At 54.2% G+C, this 19,496-nt stretch overlaps 1 protein-coding gene across 3 annotated transcripts in view; it reads right to left on the bottom strand.

Moving 5' to 3' along the window:
• The window catches only part of PRKCZ (protein kinase C zeta), a gene marked incomplete at both ends in the record, with an annotated part of 108,719 nt that overhangs the window by 29,325 nt on the left and 59,898 nt on the right, over positions 1-19,496 (bottom strand). For all 3 annotated transcript variants that reach the window (XM_080692588.1, XM_080692589.1, XM_080692590.1), the window contains one exon: positions 6,308-6,393. In XM_080692588.1, coding sequence (XP_080548714.1) covers positions 6,308-6,393 — 86 coding nt within the window. The remainder of the gene's footprint in view (positions 1-6,307; positions 6,394-19,496) is intronic.

Here is a 19,496-nt window from a genome sequence, read left to right as displayed (position 1 = left end):
GCACGCTTGTAATCCCCCACTTGGGAGGCTGAGACAGGAGGATCACACAGGTTCAAAGCCAGCCTCAGCTACTTAGTGAGGCGCTCAGCAACTTAGGGAGACCCTGTTCCAAATAAAATAGAAAATAGGTCTGGGAGTATAGCCTAGAGTAGAAAAGCCCCTGGGTTCCATCCCCAGTAACACACACACACACAAAAAAAACCCTAAACTTGACTTTACTAGCATTTCAAAAAATGTGCCAAGTCAAGCATGGTGGTGCACAGCTGTAATCCCAGTACTTGAGAGGCTGAGCAGGAGAATGGCAGGATTGAGGCCAGCCTCAACAAGTAGCGAGACCTGCATCAACCTAGCTAGATGCTGTTTCCAAATAAAAACAGAGTAGGGCTGGGCGTAGCTAAGAGGCGCAGTGCCTGGGGCTCCATCCCCAGTGCCACGGTAAGTGGATAAATGTGCCGATGGCGCATAAAGCCAGACCTAAGCCCCGAGAGCTCCTCTTCTCAGCATCCAAGCGGATGAACAGATTAACGGAGTAGACGTATTTTAACTCTATTTTACATGCTGCCAAGCTCATATTTTCCATCATCTATTCTAACTTTTTAAACATTTTCATATTTTCAACCAGTGCAAGCCGCTCTTGCTCTGGAAGCCCAGTTTCCTGCCACGTTTTGTGGTTTGGGGCTGTGAGCTCAGACGCTCTCCCTGTTCATTTATCTGTGGGAATCCTGGAGGCGGGCTTGAAGAAGGCACATGTGCTTCGGCCAGCCGCCGAGGCTGGCGCTGCGGGCTGTCGGCTATGGAGAAGAGCTGGAGGGCTGCTTTGCTGTTCCTGGGTGGCAGCCTCATCTCTCGCCCGTCCCCTGAGCCAGAGGCCAGGACCACTTTCTGTCAGAGGTGGGGTGGGAAGGGTTTCGGGCTAGGGCCCAGACCTGTTCCTTTCAGGGCCTGGTGTATCTCTGGTCTAGGCAAAGCACAGCTGTATCCCAAGCCAGCCCACCGCCTGAGCTTACTGGTTTGGTTTATTTCATTTTTGGTGCTCAAGATAGACCTAGGGGCATTCTACCTCGGAGCTATACTCCATGCCCTATTACTATTATTATTATTATTAATATTATTATTTGCGGTATTGGGGATGGAACCCAGGGGCATTGTACCTCTGAGCTACACCCCCAGCCCTATTTTTTAGTCTTCTTATTTTTCTGAAACAGGGTCTGAGTTGTAAAGGGCCTAAGTATCTGAGGCTGGCCGCAAACCACGATCCTCCAGTCTTAGCCTCCTGAATGCTGGGATTACAAGTGTGTGCCACCATACCCAGCCTATTTTATTATTTTGAAACAAGGTCTCACTAAATTGCAGAGGGCCTGAGAGGCTGAGGCCATCCTTAAACCTGTGATCCTCTGGTCTCAGCCTCCTAGGTGGGATTACAGGTGTGCACCAGTTTCTTGTTTTTTTGTGGTACTGGGGATGGAACCCAGGAGCATTCTACCTCCGAGCGATACACCCAGCCCTATTTTTATTCTTTATTTTGAAACAGGGTCTCATTGAGATGCAAAGGGTCTCACTAAGTAGACTGGCCACGAACTGCAATCCTATCTCAGCCTCCCAAATGCTGGGATTATAAGCATGTGCCACCACGCTCATTCCGTTTTTAATAAAGTTTTATTGGAATACAGCCATGCCTACTCACATACATACTGCCAGCTGCTCTCAGCCACAAAGGCACGTGGTCCAAAAAAACCAAAAATACTAACTCTGGGCCTTTACAGGAAATGTTTGCTAGCAGATATTAGTTGCCGGGACCAAAGGGCACAGGATAATGCCAGTCTCCCTGCCCCACCCAGATCGTGCCCAGGCATCTCAGCGGTGAGTGTGCACACCACTGCTTCTCGCTCAGTTCTTTTTTGGGGGGCGACTGGGGACTGAACCCAGAAGCAATCTGCCTCCGAGCTAAATCCCCAGCCAAATTTGATTTTGAAACAGGGTCTCACTAGGTTGCTGAGTCTTGCTAAGTTGCCAAGGCTGGCTTTGAACCTGTGATCCTCCTGTCTCAGCCTCCCACGTACTGGGATGACAAGCGCACGCCCTCGCTCCTGGCTCTCACCTATCCTTAACAAACTCCTTATGCAGTGCAGCCTGCCCTGCAGCTGTGGCCGGCGTGCTCGACCCGAGGCCCGAGTGGCCACTGGGGGTGGGGGGCGCTCAGCCCAGGGTGGGGAAGGGAGTCACCGTCTCCTCGTTCCCGTGAAACCCAGCCCTGGTGCATTTGTCCTTCTGAGCCCACACAGGAGCACAACGCCCTAGCGATGGCTGCACACTTCCTAAGCACCTTCTAGGAAGCAGGCGTCGCACCCGCCCGTGGCTGGGCAGGCCCAGCCGAGCGCGCACACCAAGTGTGTGTTACTCACTTTTAACTTCTTTGACACGGACAGGGAAAATGTCTTGTGCCCCTTTGATTACCTGTGAGGGTCAAGCTGTCTACATTAAAAACAACTGCAGTCTTACATTAATTAGCTCCGCACATCCCTGCTCAGGCTTGGCATTTACTAAAGAGCTAATGTGTAGGAAGCACCTTCATACTAAACATATATGCTGTGTGTGTGTGTGTGTGTGTGTGTGTGTGTGTGTGTGTGTGTTACTAGGGACTGAACCCAGGGGAGTTCTAGCCCTGACTTATACCTCAGTCCTATTATTTATTTATTTTGGTACTAGGAATGGAACCCAGGGGCTTTCTACCTCTGGACTACACTCTGAGAACTATTTTATATTTTATTTTGATACAGGGTCTCACTGAGTTGCTGAGAGCCTCACTAACTAAGTAGCTGAGGCTGGCTTTGAACCTGCGCGATCCTGTCTCAGCCTCCCAAGTATTTAGATTACAAGTGTGCACCACCATGCTCGGCTCAGCCCTATTTTATTTATTTATTTATTTATTTATTTATTTATTTATTTTTGGTGGTACTGGGGTTCCTGGAAGTCCTTCTACCTCCGGGCTACACTCTCAGACCTATTTTATATTTTTATTTGGAAACAGGGTCTCTTACGCCAGTGCAGCTGGCTTCGAACCCACGTGATCCTTCTGTCTCCGCCTCCCAAGCACGGGGATGACAAGCGTGTGCCACCACGCCCGGACCTATTTTATTTTAAAATATGATCTTGCTAAGTTTCTGCACAGTGGCCTTGAACCTATGACCGTCCTGACTCAGCCTCCCAAGCACTGAGGCTACAGCATGAACCACACACCTCGCTGACACATGTGCTGTTTTGACCTCTTGTTTTTTCTATTTTTACTTGCTATGGAATGTTTTACTGTAAGGTTTTTGCACTTAATTCATTTGGAAATGACAGAAATTGGAAGCATCTCTAAGGCTGGTCCCCACTAACCAATTTTTCTTGACAGATCTGCAATACTTCTAGTTTATTTATTTATTGGTACTAGGGATTGAACTCAGGGACACTCTACCAATGAGCTATACTCCCAACCCTCTTTCCCCCCCACTGTGGTACTGGGACTGAGCCCAGGGGCATTCTACTTCCAAGCTATCCTGGCCCTATTTTTATTTTGAAACAGTCTTACTAGGTTGAGGAGGGTCTCATTACTTGCTGAGGCTGTCTTCAAACCTGCAACCCTCCTCGCCTCCCAAGTACTAGGATTACAGGTATGTGCCACATGCCTGACTCCACCCCCAGCCCTTTTTATGTTTTATTGAGACCGGGCGACTAAGTGCCCAGGCTAGCTTTGAATTGTTACCCTCCCGCCTCGGCCTTCAGGGAGCCACACCCCCACGCTAGCTTATTCTAGTTAATCTTTATTTTTTTGTGGTCCTGGGGAATCAAACCTCAACCATCTGCGGCTTACTCTGATGTGCGCGACAGCAAATGGACGCCTCCCACACGTCCTCCTGTCCTCCTCCGTTAGAAGCATCAGCCCTCGAGGTTCTCAGGACAGGCTCTGCCCAAACGCCTGTCCACTGACAGGTTCCGCCCCATCCAGGCCACCCAGCGCGGGGGACTGAGACAGGAGATCTCAGGTTCAAGGCCAATCTCAGCAACTTGGTAAGCCTTGTTTCAAAATAAAAATGTAGCGGGGCGTGGTGGCGCACGCTTGTAATCCCAGCATTTGGGAGGCTGAGACCGAAGGATCGCAATTCGCAGACAGCCTCAGCTATTAGTTAGGGAGGCCCTCTGCAACTCAGTGAGACCCTGTTTCAAAATAAAGAAAAAAAAAATTGGGCAGGGTGTGTAGCTCGGAGGTCGAATGCCTCTGGGTTCCATTCCCAGACCCACAAACAAACAAACATGTATTTATTTATTTTGTGTACTGGGGATTGAACCCAGGGGCATTCTACTTCTGAGCTATACCCCCCAGCCTTATTTATTTATTTATTTATTTATTTATTTATTTATTTATTTATTTATTTTTGGTGGTACTGGGGTTCCTGAAACCCTTCTACCTCCAGGATACACTCCCAGACACCTATATTTTATATTTTTATTTGGAAACAGGGTTTCTTAAACCAGTGAGGCTGGCTTCGAACCAAACCTGTGCGATCCTCCTGTCTCTGCCTCTCAAGCGTGGGGATTTCAAGCGTGCGCCACCATGCCTGCTATTCTTTTATTTTTGAAACAGGGTCTCACTGACTTGCGAAGGGCCTCGCTAAGTAGCTGTGGCTGTCTGAGAATGGAGATCCTCCAGTCTCAGTCTCCTGAATGCTGGGATTACAAGTGTGAGCCACCACGCCCAGCTCCTATTTTTTATTCTTTATTTTGAAATAGGGTCTCACTAAGTTGTGGAGGGCATCACTAAATAGCTGAGGTTAAATCCCAGCATTTGGGAAGCTGAGACAGGATGATCGCGGTTCGCGAACAGCCTCAGCTACTTAATGAGGTCCTCCGCAACTCAGTGAGACCCAGTTTCAAAATAAAGAATAAATTGGGCAGGGGGTGTAGCTCGGAGGTCAAATGCCCCTGGGTTCCATCCCCAGACCCACACACACACACAAAAAAAAATATATATATATATAGCTGAGGTTATTCTCAAACCTGAGATCCTCTTGTCTCAGCCTCTCAAGTACTGAGATTATAATTGTGCACCACCACGCCCAGCCAAATATATATATTTTATATACACACACATACAGCATAAGCTACTGTGGTAGGGCATGTCTATAATCCTAGTACATGGGAGGTTGAAATAGGAGGCTTGCAGGTTCGAGGCCAGCCTCAGCAACTTATTGAGACCTCAGCAACTTAGATCCTATTCTAAATTAGAAAATAAAATAGGGCCAGGGGGGTACTGTTTGGAGGTAGAATGCCCTGGGTTCCATCCCTAGTGCCAAAAAATCAGGATGAGCCAGTGTGCCAAGCCAGTCTCCACAGGGCAGGGCCCTGTTCCGAGAGTGCTGTACACAGCAGAGGAGACGCTCCAGACAGCCGTAAGCAGCACTGGAAGGCCGTGGGTCGACTGCGCCCGGCCTCAGCAGAGCCCACGGTGTCCAGCATCTCCTCCCAGTGCTGCCGCCTCGCGCCTCCCTGCACAAGTCCACACACTGCTTGACCGCACATCAGCCTGGGCTCAGGGGGGCGGCTCCAGTGGTCGTGAGGCCATATGGTGGGCGGGGGCAGCAAGAAGGCGCTGACAGCAGTGGCCGCCCCGTGACGGAGCAGCGCCCACCTTCTCCCACCCTGTCCACCCGACCCTGCACTGCCCTGTGCCTGCCTGTGGCCACCCAGCGCAGAAGTGTCTGCCTCGCACAGGGGCACTGGCAGCAGAGCAAGGGGCCATGCAGGGTCCCTGGCACAAGCAGCACGTTTCCGGGTACTCGAGCCACTCCCAGGGAACAGGGGCTCCCTGGCTCGAGGAGCAAGCCTCCTGCCCTCCACTTCAAGGGACGGCTGCAGGGCCTTCTGGGCCATGTCCACACTGGAGAGCACAGAGCATCATGAGGGCAGGGAGGGGCAGGTGACACGGCCTTTGGAAGGCCGCAGAAACTGGGAGTGGGGGCTGGCTGGGGCGCGTCTGGAAACCATGGGAGACCCTCACAGCCCAACTCTGGTCACGAGCAGGCCAGGCCCTCAGAGCACGTAATCTCAGGACTACGTCTCCGGGGTCGGCTGAGGGCCACCCGAGACACGCAGAGACGTCCATCCAGTGGCAGGGGCCCTCCAGGCGCTCGCGCCCTGCCGGTGGGAGGCGCAGCTGCCCCAGCCTGCGAGCGGAGCCACCCAGCGCCATGGGCTCCCAGTCCCTTCTCTATTTGTCAAAGCACCCCAGAGCCTGGGAGGCAGCGGGGCCCGGAGAGGGGCCACTCACCCTGTTAAAGCGCTTGGCTTGGAAGAGATGGCCGTTGGCGCGGTACAGCTTCCTCCATCTTCTGGCTCCGCGGCGGTAGATGGATTCTAGAATGGACGTGAGAAGGGGTAAAGAGTCAGCGCCGCAGCCACGAGCCGGGGCCACCCGAGGCCGCAGGATGCCGAGCTGAGACGGCGGCTTCCCGGGCAGCAGCCTGCCGTGTGTCCTCACATGATGCTTAGGTCCTCCCGGCCGGGCAGGCCTGCTGCAGATAGCCAGGTGAGACGGGCCGGAGGCGGCCAGGGCCGCTGGGTGGAGAGGGCGGCTCCGCACAGGGACGCCCTCACCCAGCCAGGGCGCCTTGGTTCCGAGCCCTGCTCAGACTTCTTTTCCCTTCCCACCCTCCTCCCCTCAGGCCAGCTCCATGAAAACCAGGCCCTTTTTCCATACTGGGACGCGGTTCCAACGGGCCCTGATATTTACGTATAACCATCCAAGGAGGCAGAGCAGACACCTCAATGACTCACCCAGGCTGGAGGGGGGCGGGAGCCTTGGCGCTGCCCACCTGGTCCCCTTTAGCCCGACAGCTCCTAGGGCTGAAGGAAGCTGTGCCCACGGGGCTCTCACTGAGCCACAAGTGACAACACCCATCACTCCGTGGCACGCACTCAGTGCCTCTAAACGGTGGGGAAGAACGCCTCTTATTAAAAATGCCCAGGAGGCTCCGGCCAGGGCTGCTGGTCCTCCACCCCCACCCTGCAGCTCCCAGGCACTTTGAGAACCACATATGCGGGCACAAGCCCTTCAGAAACACGGCACACAATGGAAAGCTTTGTGCTCTTACAAAACCCACAGCAAAAGCGACTTTCATGAGCCTAATGAAAATGTCCCGAATATACCAAAGTGGAAATTATAACGGAATGTTTTTACAACAAGAAAATTACCAGCTCTGGCTGGAAACTGCCAAAATCAGGTCACAGCGGTCGTGAAACCCGCTTCTCTCCTTTAATGGGAGCTGCAGCAGGGCCCAGGCCGAGGCTCCTGTGGGAGCTGGGGAGGAAGGCAGGCCCCGCACATGGCTTCCAACGTCCCCCAAGTGCAGCCTGAGGTTTGGTAGAGGCTGAGTGTCACCTAGTAACCCCAAGGGTTCCAGCCTCAGAGACACCCAGATGGCACAGGGGCCAGGCGGGGGCAGCGTGGCCTGTGGTGTGGACGGATGCCACCATCAGGCACACGGGAGCTGTGGCCACGGGAGTGGCAGTGTCCCAGCCCAGTGCCTCTGCTCCTGAGCACAGGCTCGCCCAAACTGCTGAGCCCCCTCTGGGGCGAATCCTACGCAGAGTAGGTCCCCAGAGCACCCGCAGGCCCCACTGTGCTCTGAGAGGCCAGACAGGGTGGTCCTGGGGCTGGGCTGCAGGGCAGGGACCAGTGGGGCCTGTGCGCTGCCTCCTTCCACAAGGCACCTTGATACCGTGGAAGCAGATCCTTAAGTTCAACTAAAGCCCCAGAGGTGATGGGACTCGGACCCAGCCCAGCAGAGGCCGACAGGCCGGGAGCCTCCAGCGCGGTGAATAAACACACGAGTGGGCAGGACCATGAGACCCACGTGTGCCCCAGGCTTGCAGACCGCGCAGTGTCTGCCATTAGTGAGCCCAAAGTCCGCTCTGGGGCTGGACGGTGCCCCCACCCCAAGCAAACATGTTAATGCTGAGCGCCCCCCACCAGGCTGTGTTTGGAGACTAAGCCTCTGGGAAGACAACACAGGAGGATGTGGGGTGACCCCTGATCCATCCAGCAAACATCCTGCCAAGAAGAGACCGGTGCTCCCTCTCCACCTGCCCGTGCTGAGCCAGGAAGGACCAAGACGGCTGCCTCCCACCACACGGGAATCCAGCCCTCAGGAAACGAGGACTTAAGCAGGAGCAGAAAATGACAAACGACTTTCTTCTCTTAGGGGAAGACGTGGAGCTGATCCTAACCGCCCGGGGACGTGCGGGGACACACAAGAGGCACACAGCCGCGCAGCTCACATGGGTCCGCGGCAGGCCTCCTGGAGCCTCCTGGAGCAAGGGGCACGCTGCCCGCACAGCGCAGCGGCCACGGCGGCAAATCAAGGCACCAGGGCACAGCCACACACCAGCATGGAGAAGCAACAGAAACAAGCAGGCTTCTTTTCTTTTCTTTTCTTCTTTTGGTACTGGGGATGGAATCCTTCTACCTCTGGGCTACACTCCCAGACCTATTTTATATTTTATTTGGAAACAGGGTCTCTTAAGCCAGCGAGGCTGGCTTTGAACGTGCGCGATCTTCCATCTCAGTCTCCCAAGCGCGGGGATCACAAGTGTGCACCACCATTCCCGGCACAAGCAGGCTTTTTTTGTTGTTTTTGGTGGTACTGGGGTTCCTGGAAACCTCCAGGCTACACTCCCAGACCTATTTTTATACTTTTTTTTAAATTTGGAAACAGGGTCTCTTAAGCCAGCGCGGCTGGCTCCGAACCTGCACGATCCTCTTGTCTCTGCCTCCCAAGTGCGGGGATTAGAAGCGTGTGCCACCACGCCCAGCCTACAAGCAGGCTTTTAAAGGAAGCTGTCAGTGAGTCGGCTCTGCCTGTGAGTAGCAGGGAAATTCACAGGGCCTCCTTCCACTTCCCCCTCCTTTTGATGGTGGTACTGGGGATTGAAGCCAGGGGTGTTCTACCTCCAAGCTACAGGCTACACTTCCAGCCCTATTTTATTTTTTATTTGAAAATAGGGCCTGGCTAAGTTGCTGAGGATGGCCTCAAACCTTTGATCCTCCTGTCTCAGCCTCCCAAGGACTGGGATTACAGGCCTGCGCCACCAGGTCTGGCCTCAGGGTCCTTTTATACCTGCAGGATCAGCCACAACCCCACACTCTGCCAAGGCAGACGCGTGCTGCAGAGGCCATGTGCTCCTGGAGAGTGTCTAAGTCAGCACAAAAACAGGTTTGTGGAGAGGAGTGCTTGTTTGTTGGGGTAGAAAATCCCACCTTCCTAGATCCAGGCCATAGAGAAATTCTCACCTGGGCTCAGGAGCACTCAGAAATGTCTGACAATCTGGAGGCTTGTGGGTGAAAAACAGATAAATAAACGGGTGTGTGGGCCCCCAAGGGTGCGCGAACCCACCTCCAGGCAGCTCGGAGGCTCCCACATCAGCTTGAATTCCAGCTGCAGAAACCAGGGGCACTGTTGGGAAATGAAGAAAACCAAAGACAGCGACACCTGCTTCAGACGCCCCGCCGTCACTGACTGCCCGGAGCGAACGGTAATTCTGGGCCTAGGACCCGGTCTCTGCGCACAGGACCGGGCTGCATGGGTGTGGGTCTGGACAGGCACGTTTGTCATGACTGGCGAGTCCACGTGGAAACTGCACAGACCACACCTCACCCAGGTTCCCCAGCTTTCCCGAATCCTCCTTGGCCCCGGGGCGCTGTCCAGAACACCACGCGGAGCCGCCACTTGTCCCTGGGCCCTCTGGCTCCAGCATTCCCCAGATGTCCCCTGCTCCCCATGACCGTTACGTGCTGGGGAGGCTGGCCAGGGGCTTGGGGCGCCCCTCGACTGGGGCTTGCCGGTGGCCTCCTGAATCAACTGGGCACCTCCCTTGAAGAGCCACGTTCCACAATGGCTGCCACCACTTTACCAGACGGTCCCTCGGTGCAGGTGGCCCTGGACTGGCGTCCCGTGGCTCTGTGGGCGGGGACCCTGGGGGACACCCAACACCACAGTTCTCTGGAGCCCTTGGGGACAGCTGCCCTCGCCCCGAGGAGGCCAGGTGCACTTTTGAAACTCGGCTTTGCCTGGGAAGTGACAGTCCTATTTCTGACCTAAGCGCAGTCAACACTACAAACGGGCGGCGCGTGGTGCGGAGCTTCCCGGGGACAGCCCCTGGCTGCACGAAGGACCCGAGGGAGGCTGAGTGCCTACCTGGCCACCCAGCCCCCAGAGGCTTCTGCCGACACGCCGGTTGGCTGAAGGACCTTTGCAGGGCGTCTGGACACAGCTGGCTGACTTCACCAAAGCTCTGCACAGTGGGTGGGGTGCAGGGGTGGCACAAGGCCTCCCTCTTGGTGGGCTGGAGAAGCCCGGCTGGGAGCTGGAGCGGGTCAATGGCAGGCGTGCAGGGGCCTTGGGGGCGCAGGTGCCGTGACAACCCGGAGAGCGCGTGGGCCGCGTTTCTTCTTTCAGCCTTAACTCTGACAACCTCGAGGAGCTCTTTGCTTGCCTTTGAGAGTCTATAATTAGGCTGGTCGCAGGAATTGTGATGAGCTCCGTTTCCATGGCAATCTAGCATCTTGAGCGCTCTGATGAGGTGGAGAGCACCCTGAAAAGCCAAGCTCAGCAACAGGCTGCGGGGGGGGGGGGGAGGAGAGGAGGGCAGCCCCCAGCTCTGACGAGCACGGGCGGGCGAGCAGCGGCTCCCGGCAGCAGGCCAGGCTGGCCCCGGAGCCCGGCCAGGGCTGTGAGGTGCTCAGGCCCCGTGGCACCTGGGTTTCCACGGAGGAGCCGGGTCAGCGGCCAGCAGAAACGGGAAGTGAGCGAGGTTCCCTTGGGCTGGGGAGCAGCTGCCTCCAGGAGCACCGCCTGAGTGGTTGCTTCACCCCTGGGTCCTCCTTAGGCGGCCATGTCCATGGACCACCCCCCCTTTCTCACCAAGTCTCCTTAGCACCCAGGCACATCTGACACAGCGGTGGTGAGCAGGAATGCCGTGTTTCCAAGGCCCGCGGTCCCAGGAAATCTGGAGGTGCCAGCCTTCTGGGGCTGGGCTGGGTTCGTAGCACTCCAGCTCCAGGGCTCCCAGTTCTCATGGACCACGCGCTCCCGAAGGCTTCCGGCTACACTGGGCTGTCAGCAGTCCTCTAGGCGCCAGAGCCTGGGCATTCAGGTGGGCCGCCCTACTCTGCCGGCTTAGCCTGTGAGCCATTGTGCACAGACCATGCCTGGCCTTCAACACCGGGCACCTGGCCTCCTGTGGACAGTGGCATCTGTGGACAGAGTTGCGGGGCCATGGGAGCAACCGCTGGTCCTTCCTGACCCTGGCAGGCCTCCTCCGCACTGAGCCTTGGGGTCTGGTACCGGAGGGTGCAGTCAGAAACATATATTCCTAAGTAGGACGTGGTGGCGCATGCTTGTAATCCCAGTACTTGGGATGCTGAAACAGGAAGACCGCAGGTTCACGGCCAACCTCAGCTTAGTGAGGCCTTCTGCAACTTAGTGAGACCTTGTTTCAAAATAAACCATAAAGCCAGGCGTGGTGGCGCACGCTTGTAATCCCAGTACTTGAGAGGTGGAGAGAGGAGGATCACGCAAGTTTGAAGCCAGCTACTTAGTGAGGCCCTTAGCAACATAGTGAGACCCTGTTTCCAAATAAAATATAAATAGGCCTGGGGACACAGATCAGAAGTAGAATGCCTCTAGGTTCCATTCCGAGTACCATAAAAAATAAAATAAAGAATAGAAAATAGGGCTGGGGATATAGCTAGGTGGTAGAATGCCCCTGGTTTCCATTCTCAGTACCGAAAAAAAAAAAAGCGCATTTCTTCTGCAGCACTGGAGCAGGATGGCCAGGCAGGCGCTGGCGCGGCACAAGGGGCAGCGGAAGGGACAATACTGGCGGCCTGGTTGAGGGCGTGGAGCTGGCTGTGGCCAGGGACAACCCATGGCGGGCAGGCTGCTAACTCAAGCTTTCTAGTTTCCAACTGCTGATCTCTCGCCTAGCTTTTGAAAGGGCAATTCATATGCTGTGCACTAAAACACAAAAGCAGACCTGGGAAAAGGCCCTGGAGTGGCCGCTACAGGACGCCACGGCCGTGTGGGGACCAGGCCCCTGCCGTGGGGATGGCAGCACGGACAGGCTCCCATGGACGCGTGCGGCTCTTCCCACCCCGTGGTCGCCTGTGCCGGGGATGTCCCTGTGCAGCCGCAGCGCCCTGCACACTGAGGGCGCAGACCTGTACACGGAAGAGAAGTGGCCGAAGAGAGGCTGGCCAGGACGGGGGACAGGCGGGGGGGAGCAGGGCCCTGCGACTATCAGGGTCTGGGACAGGCACAGGTCCTGGCACATGAGACAGACAGACAGAAAGTCACAAGAGCCTTCCCTGCAGGAGCAGAGGGCAAAAAGCAGCGCGCAAGACAAGTTGCCCAGGGCTCTGGGAGAGGACGCAGTCACAGGGCAGCATCTCTGCAGGCTGCCTGGCTTGGTGGGCGACCCCAGGGCCCCTGAGGGAATGACACTGAGCGGGAGGTGCCCGCGTGTTGGAGGCTGAGTCCCGGGGTCCTCAAGGGAGGCACGGAACGAGGCCAGTGCCCGGCACCCTGCGGCCCATGCCTCCTGCACTGCTCTGGGGCCTGCCAGCCTTGGGGCTGCTTACCTGGGGCTCATGCCCGTCAGAGTCAGGGCCTGCAGCCAGGTGACAGAGACGTCCAAGCATGCTAGAGAGAGACTTCCAGCCAGGCTTGGGGGCGGGGTCAGCCCAGGCAGGGTCCACACGGGCCCTGCCCACCTCTCAACATACTGTGGGGCACCTACACTGTCCCGGAACCCCAAGTGGCACCAAAACTCCCACTACCGGACCATTCCCCGGGGTGCCAGGCTGCAGGCAAATCTACAAGCAGCCTTAACCCCAGGAAGTTTCCCACTGAGGAAATCACATGGGGCTTGGAGTGTCTCTTGGTGTGAGCAGGCCAGGAGCCATGTGGGGGCGCACTGGGCACCAGCACCACACGTGCAATCCCCAGCCAGATGCCAGGAGGTGCCAGGTGTGGAGGCCCGAGCCTGCAGAACACCTGGCTGGCACTCCCATCTGGGCAGTGTGGAAGGAGCCCAGAGCAGCCGCTGTGCCGTGGCCCTGCGGGACGGGGGCTGGAGGGCCCTGGAAACCTGCACTCTAGGATGGCTTGCTCTCAGGAGGAACAGGAGGGTAAGGCAGGCGGGTGCCCACAGCGGGCGGAACGAGGGAGCCCTCTCTCAATTCCCCAAATGAGAAGACGCTTGTGCAGAGGTCTGGGGCCGGGCTCCCCTGCTCCTCATCACAGGGGTGTGGAGGACGGCCTGCCTCAGACCCCGTCATCACTCGGCCAACCCACCCAAGAGACGCCCCGAGGGGGTTATATCGTAAGTGTTCAATCCTTTACAGCGTTGCTGTGGCAGGTCAGCGCTGCTGGATACCGTAACCTCCAGCTCTTACAGTAGTTTTACTGCACGGAATCTCCTATCTTGTGACACAAAAGAAGGGTTTTTGGAAACTGCTAAGTGGCGGACCAGTATTTCCAGTTATTTTTCTATGGAAAAAAGCACACCAACTTCTAGGCAGTCAGTGGTGCACAGCCTCGTACTGATGCCTGTCACTCTTACGCAGGGAGTTTTCTCTATGAACTGACTGAACGCAACATCCGCAGCCTGCCCGGAGCTGGCATGTGATGGCACCGGACCCACCGGCCGATCACCGGAGTGTGTGAAGTGCTGCGAGAGGCTGAGGGTGAGGACGAGCCTGCGGTGACTCGCGCTCCCGTGGAGAGCAACGCACAGGAGCGAGGCCCTCTGCAATCAGGGAGACCCTGCTTCAAAACAAAACAAAACAGCGCCGGGGGAGCTCAGAGTAGAATGCCCCTACGTCCAATCCCCAGTACCAAAACAAAACGAGGACAAGCCTGGAGTTGGTGGTGCACACCTGTAATCCCAGCACTTGAGAGGCTAAGAAGGGATTCCCAGGGTCCAGGCCAGCCTCAGCAACTGAGCGAGACCCTACTTCAAAATAAAAAATAAAAGAGGGTTGAAGTGTAGTTCAGAGGTAGAACACCCCTGAGTCCAATCCCCAGTACCAAGAAAGACAGACAGACAGACAGACAGAGACAGAGGGGGGATGGGGAGGCAGAGAAAGAGAGTGCACGTACTTCCAGCCACACGAGAGGCTTCGAGGCCAGGGCTTGAGCGTCTGGCTCCAGATAAGAAACGAGTTCAGGGCTACCAAGATGAGTAGGACCCCAGGCTCTGCCTCGGCCGGGGGTCACCGCGAGACCCCACGTGCGGGCCTTACACAACGAACCGTCATTTCTTATAATTCTGGAAGCCAAAGTGAGAGGGGGGCTGCTAAGATCGGGCTCTGGGAAGAGCCCTCTTCCACCTCACAGACGGGCGGGTTCTCACTGTCCCGCCATGACAGAGAGAAGAGCAAGCTCTGGGGTCCCTTTTACAAGGACACCAATCCTGCCCGGGAGCCCTCCTCACAGCACTCGCCACCTGCCAGAGGCCTCGCCTCCAAGTGGGGCGGGCTTCAACACTGACGGAGGCCGACTTTCTTTCTAAAAGCACAGGCTCCATCCCCACAGCCCCAAGAGTCTTACCTCCATCCAGCATCGACTCCCAGGTCTGAGGTGGGGTCTCAAGTAAATCAGACCTGCAGGACAGGGCCAGGGCCGTCCAGGCCACAATCCTCTCCAGCCATAAACCTGTAGGACCAGTGGCGGGTCTAGCCTGGGGTGAACGGCCCCATCCCGAAGCAGGACGGCAAAGGAGGAAGGGGCGCGGGCCCCACGCAGGTCCCACACCTGGCAGGCACCTGTGTGAGGTTTGAAGGCTGAAGCTGACCCACTGTGGCCGGGGCGCTGCCCCTCTCAAGATCACAGAAAAAGGGCATCATGGAACTATACACCTAAACCTCTACGCAGAGTCAGTCTGAGGCTCTGCGGGATCCTAAACTTCCCAAGCTTAGGACGAGAGACCAGGAACTAAGCAGAAGCAGACCAAAGACATCATGTCCCAGATTCGCAAAGTTCATCCCCAGTGAGGATAAGCTCAGTGTCTACCCCTCTCTTTCCCAAAGCTGCTGAAATAGAACACTACATTTTTCTTTTCTGTTCTGTTCTTTTCTCTCTCGTTTTTTTTAGTATTGAAGATTGAACCCAAGGCTGCTGCGCCGCTGCGCCACACCCTCCAAAGCACTTCTTATTCTATTACTTTGAGGCCAGGTGAACCTCAAGCCTGAGACTTTCCTGCCTCAGTTTCCCCAGTAGCTGGGATCACAGGTGTGCGGCACTTTGCCCAACCGATATTGACATATTTTAAAGGGTCCAGATAGCTGGGCGTGGTGGTGCACGCGTGTAATCCCTGCACTTGGGAGGCAGAGACAGGAGGATCACAGTGGTTCGAAGCCTCGCTGGCTTAAGAGACCCTGTTTCCAAATGAAAAGGTTAAAAAATAGGCCTGGGAGTGTAGCCCGTGGGAGTGTATCCCAGAGGTAGAAGGGCTTCCAGGAACCCCAGTACCACAAAAATAAATAAATAAATAATAAATAAATAAATGGCCCAGATAAAAAAGACTATTTTTCACGTATGTGTGTGGGGGAGTGATGGGGTTGAACCCAGGGCCTGTATCTTTCAGCTACACCCCAGCTCCATTTTATTCTTTTATTTTGAAATAGGATCTCACTGAGTTGCAGAGGGCCTCACAGAAGCTGCGGAGGCTGGCCTCGAGCCAGCGCTCCTCCTGTCTCAGAGTCCCAAGCACTGGGATTCCAGGTGTGCGCCCTGCGCTCAGGCTGAGATATTACTATGAAGGGAGCAAGACTGGCACTTGGGTTTCCAGCAGAAAAGACAAAAGTCTAAGCTGACAGACTAAGCTGAGGAAAGGAAGACCGTCTTTGAGAGCTCCGTGCCCCAAGGGAACACCCTTCAGAAACAGGCAAGACGCACACCGTGATCCCAGACACTCGGCAGCTGAGGCAGGGGATCAACCAGGGAGGGCCTGTCTCAGTACGAGGGCCGGGGATGTAGCTCGGCGGTAGAGTGCTTGCCTGGCATGTGCAAGACTCAGGGTCTGGTCACCAGTTACACATGCAAAGACATACGCACGCACACACGGACCTTTACACACACGCACACACACACACATAACTAGTTGTCAGCAAATCTGTGCTAAAATAAATAGAATCATTAGGTAAGAAAGAAGGGGGGCCAGGCGTGGTGGCGCAGGCTTGTAATCCCACCCCTTGGGAGGCTGAGACAGGAGGATCGCACAGGTTCAAAGCCAGCCTCAGCTACTTACTGAGGCTCTCAGCAACTTAGTGAGACCCTGTTTCCAAATAAAGTATAAAATAGGTCTGGGAGTATTGCCCGGAGGTAGAAGGCCCCTGGGTTTCATCCCCAGCACCACAAAAGAGAACAAACAATGAACGAATGGAGGGGAGGCAAGAGCAGACAAGAAAAACTAAAACAAACAAGAAGACAATTTAAAGACTAACATGTCAGTATAACATTAAGAGTAAATGAGCTAAATATTTCACTTAAAGACACAACGTAGCCAGGCATGGTGGTGCACACTTGTAATCCCAGTACCTGGGAAGCTGAGACAGGAGGATCGCAGGATTGAAGACGGCCTGATCAAGTAGCGAGACTCTCATCAACCTAGCAACACCCTGCTTAAAAAAACAGGGCTGGGGTGTAGCTCAGAGGTAGAATGCCCCGGTTCTGCACGCACGCGCAGACACACACACACAAGCTGTCAGAGCATATTAAAAGCTAACTTCTGCGTATAAAGTACAGCCATTTAAGCCGGGCGTGGTGGCGCACGCTTGGAATCCCCGCGCTTGGGAGGCGGAGACAGGAGGATCGCACAGGTTCAAAGCCAGCCGCGCTGGCGTAAGAGACCCTGTTTCAAAAATATAAAATAGGTCTGGGAGTATAGCCTGGATATAGAAGGGCTTCCAGGAACCCCAGTTCCACCAATAAATAAATAAATAAATAAATAAAGTACAGCCATTTATAAAACACAACACAGCGCAGTTGAGGATACGGCCAGCCTTCCATACTCATGGTTTGGTTTCTGAGGATTCAACCAACCTTGGATTGGAAAGAATGTTTGAGTGCCACTGGTGATGATGCGTACGTACATATTTAGACCCATAATGACAGGTGCCTATGCTGAACATGCGCGGACTTCCGTTTCCTGGTCAGTATTCCTTAAACAACACAGCGCAACAACTCCTTATGGAGTACCTACACTGCACTCGGTACTCGGCTGCTCCGGAGTGCGTGGGAGTGTGCACAGGCTCCGTGCAAACGCTGGCCGTTTATACAAGGACCTGCACATCTTCAGATTTTGTTATCCTGATATACTACCATTCACAACAACTGTCCACAGGAATAAAATAGAATGGCCTTTTAATTTTTATTTTATTTTATTTTTTGCAGTACTGGGGATTGAACCCAGGGGTACTCTACCTCTGAGCTACACCCCCAGCCCTACTTTTTTATTCTTTATTTTTAATTTTTTTTGTGTGTGGTAATGGGGGTGAAACCCAGGGGCTTTCTACCTCCGGGCTATACTCCCAACCCTATTTTTTTACATTTTATTTGGAAACAGGGTCTCACTAAGTTGCTGAGAGCCTCACTAAGTAGCTGAAGCTGGCTTCCAACCTGTGCGATCCTCCTGTCTCAGCCTCCCAAGCGCTGGGATTACAAGCGTGCACCACCACGCCCAGCATTGCTTTTTTTTTTTTTTTCTTTTGCGAGTCTGGGGTTGGAACCCAGAGGCATTTGACTTCCGAGCTACACTCCCTGCCCTATTTTTATTCTTTTTTTTTTTTTTTTTTTTTGGTGGTACTGGGGTTCCTGGAAGCCCTTCTTCCTCCAGGCTACACTCCCAGACCTATTTTATATTTTTGAAACAGGGTCTCTTACGCCAGCAGGGCTGGCTTCGAACCTGCGCGATCCTCCTGTCTCTGCCTCCCAAGCGCGGGGATTACAAGCGTGCGCCACCACGCCCGGCTTATTCTTTATTTTGAAACCGGGTCTCACTGAATTGTAGAGGGCCTCACTAAGTAGCTGAGGCTGTCTGTGAACCACGATCCTCTGGTCTCAGCCTCCTGAATGTTGGGATTACAAGTGTGTGCTACCATGCCTGGCTTTTATTCCTTATTTTGAAACAGGGTCTCACTGAGTTGCAAAGGGCTGAGGCTGTCCACGAACTGCGATCCTCCTTTTTCAGCCTCCAAAATGCTGGGACTACAAGTCTGCACCTCCATGCCCTATTTTTATTCTTATTTTGAAACAGGGTTTCACTAAGTTGCAGAGTGCTTCACTGAGTAGGGGATCTGGCTAGGAACCTGCAATCCTCCTATCTCAGATTACAAGCATGGGCCACCACACCCAGCTTTATTCTTTATTTTTTAATTTTTCCATGGTACTGGGGATGGAACATGGAACCCAGGGACATTCTACCTGTGAGTGACACCCCCCCCAGCCCTATTTTTTATTCTTTATTTTAAAACAGGGTCTCACTGAGTTGCAGAGGGCCTCATTAAATAGTAGCCGAGGCTGTCTGTGAACCGCAATCCTCCTGTCTCAGCCTCCCGAATGCTGGGATTACAAGCGTGCGCCACCACACCCGGCTATTCTTTATTTTGATACAGGTTCTCACTAAATTGTGAGTGCTTCACTAAGTAGCTGAGGCTGGCCATGAAACTGCGATCCTCTTGTCTCGGGATTGCAAGTGTGCACCACCACTCCTGGCTAAATCTCCTTAATTTGACGATGGGGATTTACAAAAGGAAACCCGTGTAGGCAATGTCCTGGATGATGGACTTTGAGAACTTTCCTGAGTGGGCACAAGAGGATTCTGGTTGTCACCCAGTTTGTCTCCCATCAGAAATAAAGCTGCCTTCGATGAATTGGTAGTGCACGTAGGAAGTGCAAAGGAATCCACAGACTGAGCTACAGGAACCGTCTGAATTTGACAAGGCTGCAGACAAGAAGTCCATACAAAACAACTAACTATTATTTCCCTGTGTATTTCCATAAACAAATAGAAAATGAGACTATTGAAGAAATATTGTTTAAAACTGTATTAAGCTGACATATGCCACAGAATCATTCGATCAAAAACCATTCAAGACCCTGACATGGAGACCTCAGAATATTACCAAAAGAACTTAAAGAAGGGCCCTGGATCAGGACCCTCAGCATCGCCAATTCCCCCATGTTTATTCATCAGTGCAGACGCAATCCAGTAACACCATGGCTAGGCTTTTAGACATGAGTAAGGCAAGTGTAAAGTTTCTACGGAAATGAAAAGTGCCAAGAGCAGCTGAGACAGTTTTGAAGAAAAACAAAGCTAGAAGGCTTTACAAGATATAAGTACGATCACAAATGAGAAGGATTAAAATACGTGGGTGGGTGCAACAGGCAGCAGGTCAG

This window comes from Muscardinus avellanarius (assembly GCF_963383645.1).
Source record: "Muscardinus avellanarius genome assembly, chromosome: 3".
NCBI lineage: Eukaryota > Metazoa > Chordata > Mammalia > Rodentia > Gliridae > Muscardinus > Muscardinus avellanarius.
The sequence above is the reverse complement of the archived record's forward strand: the minus strand, read 5'-3'. Positions and strand labels throughout refer to the sequence as shown.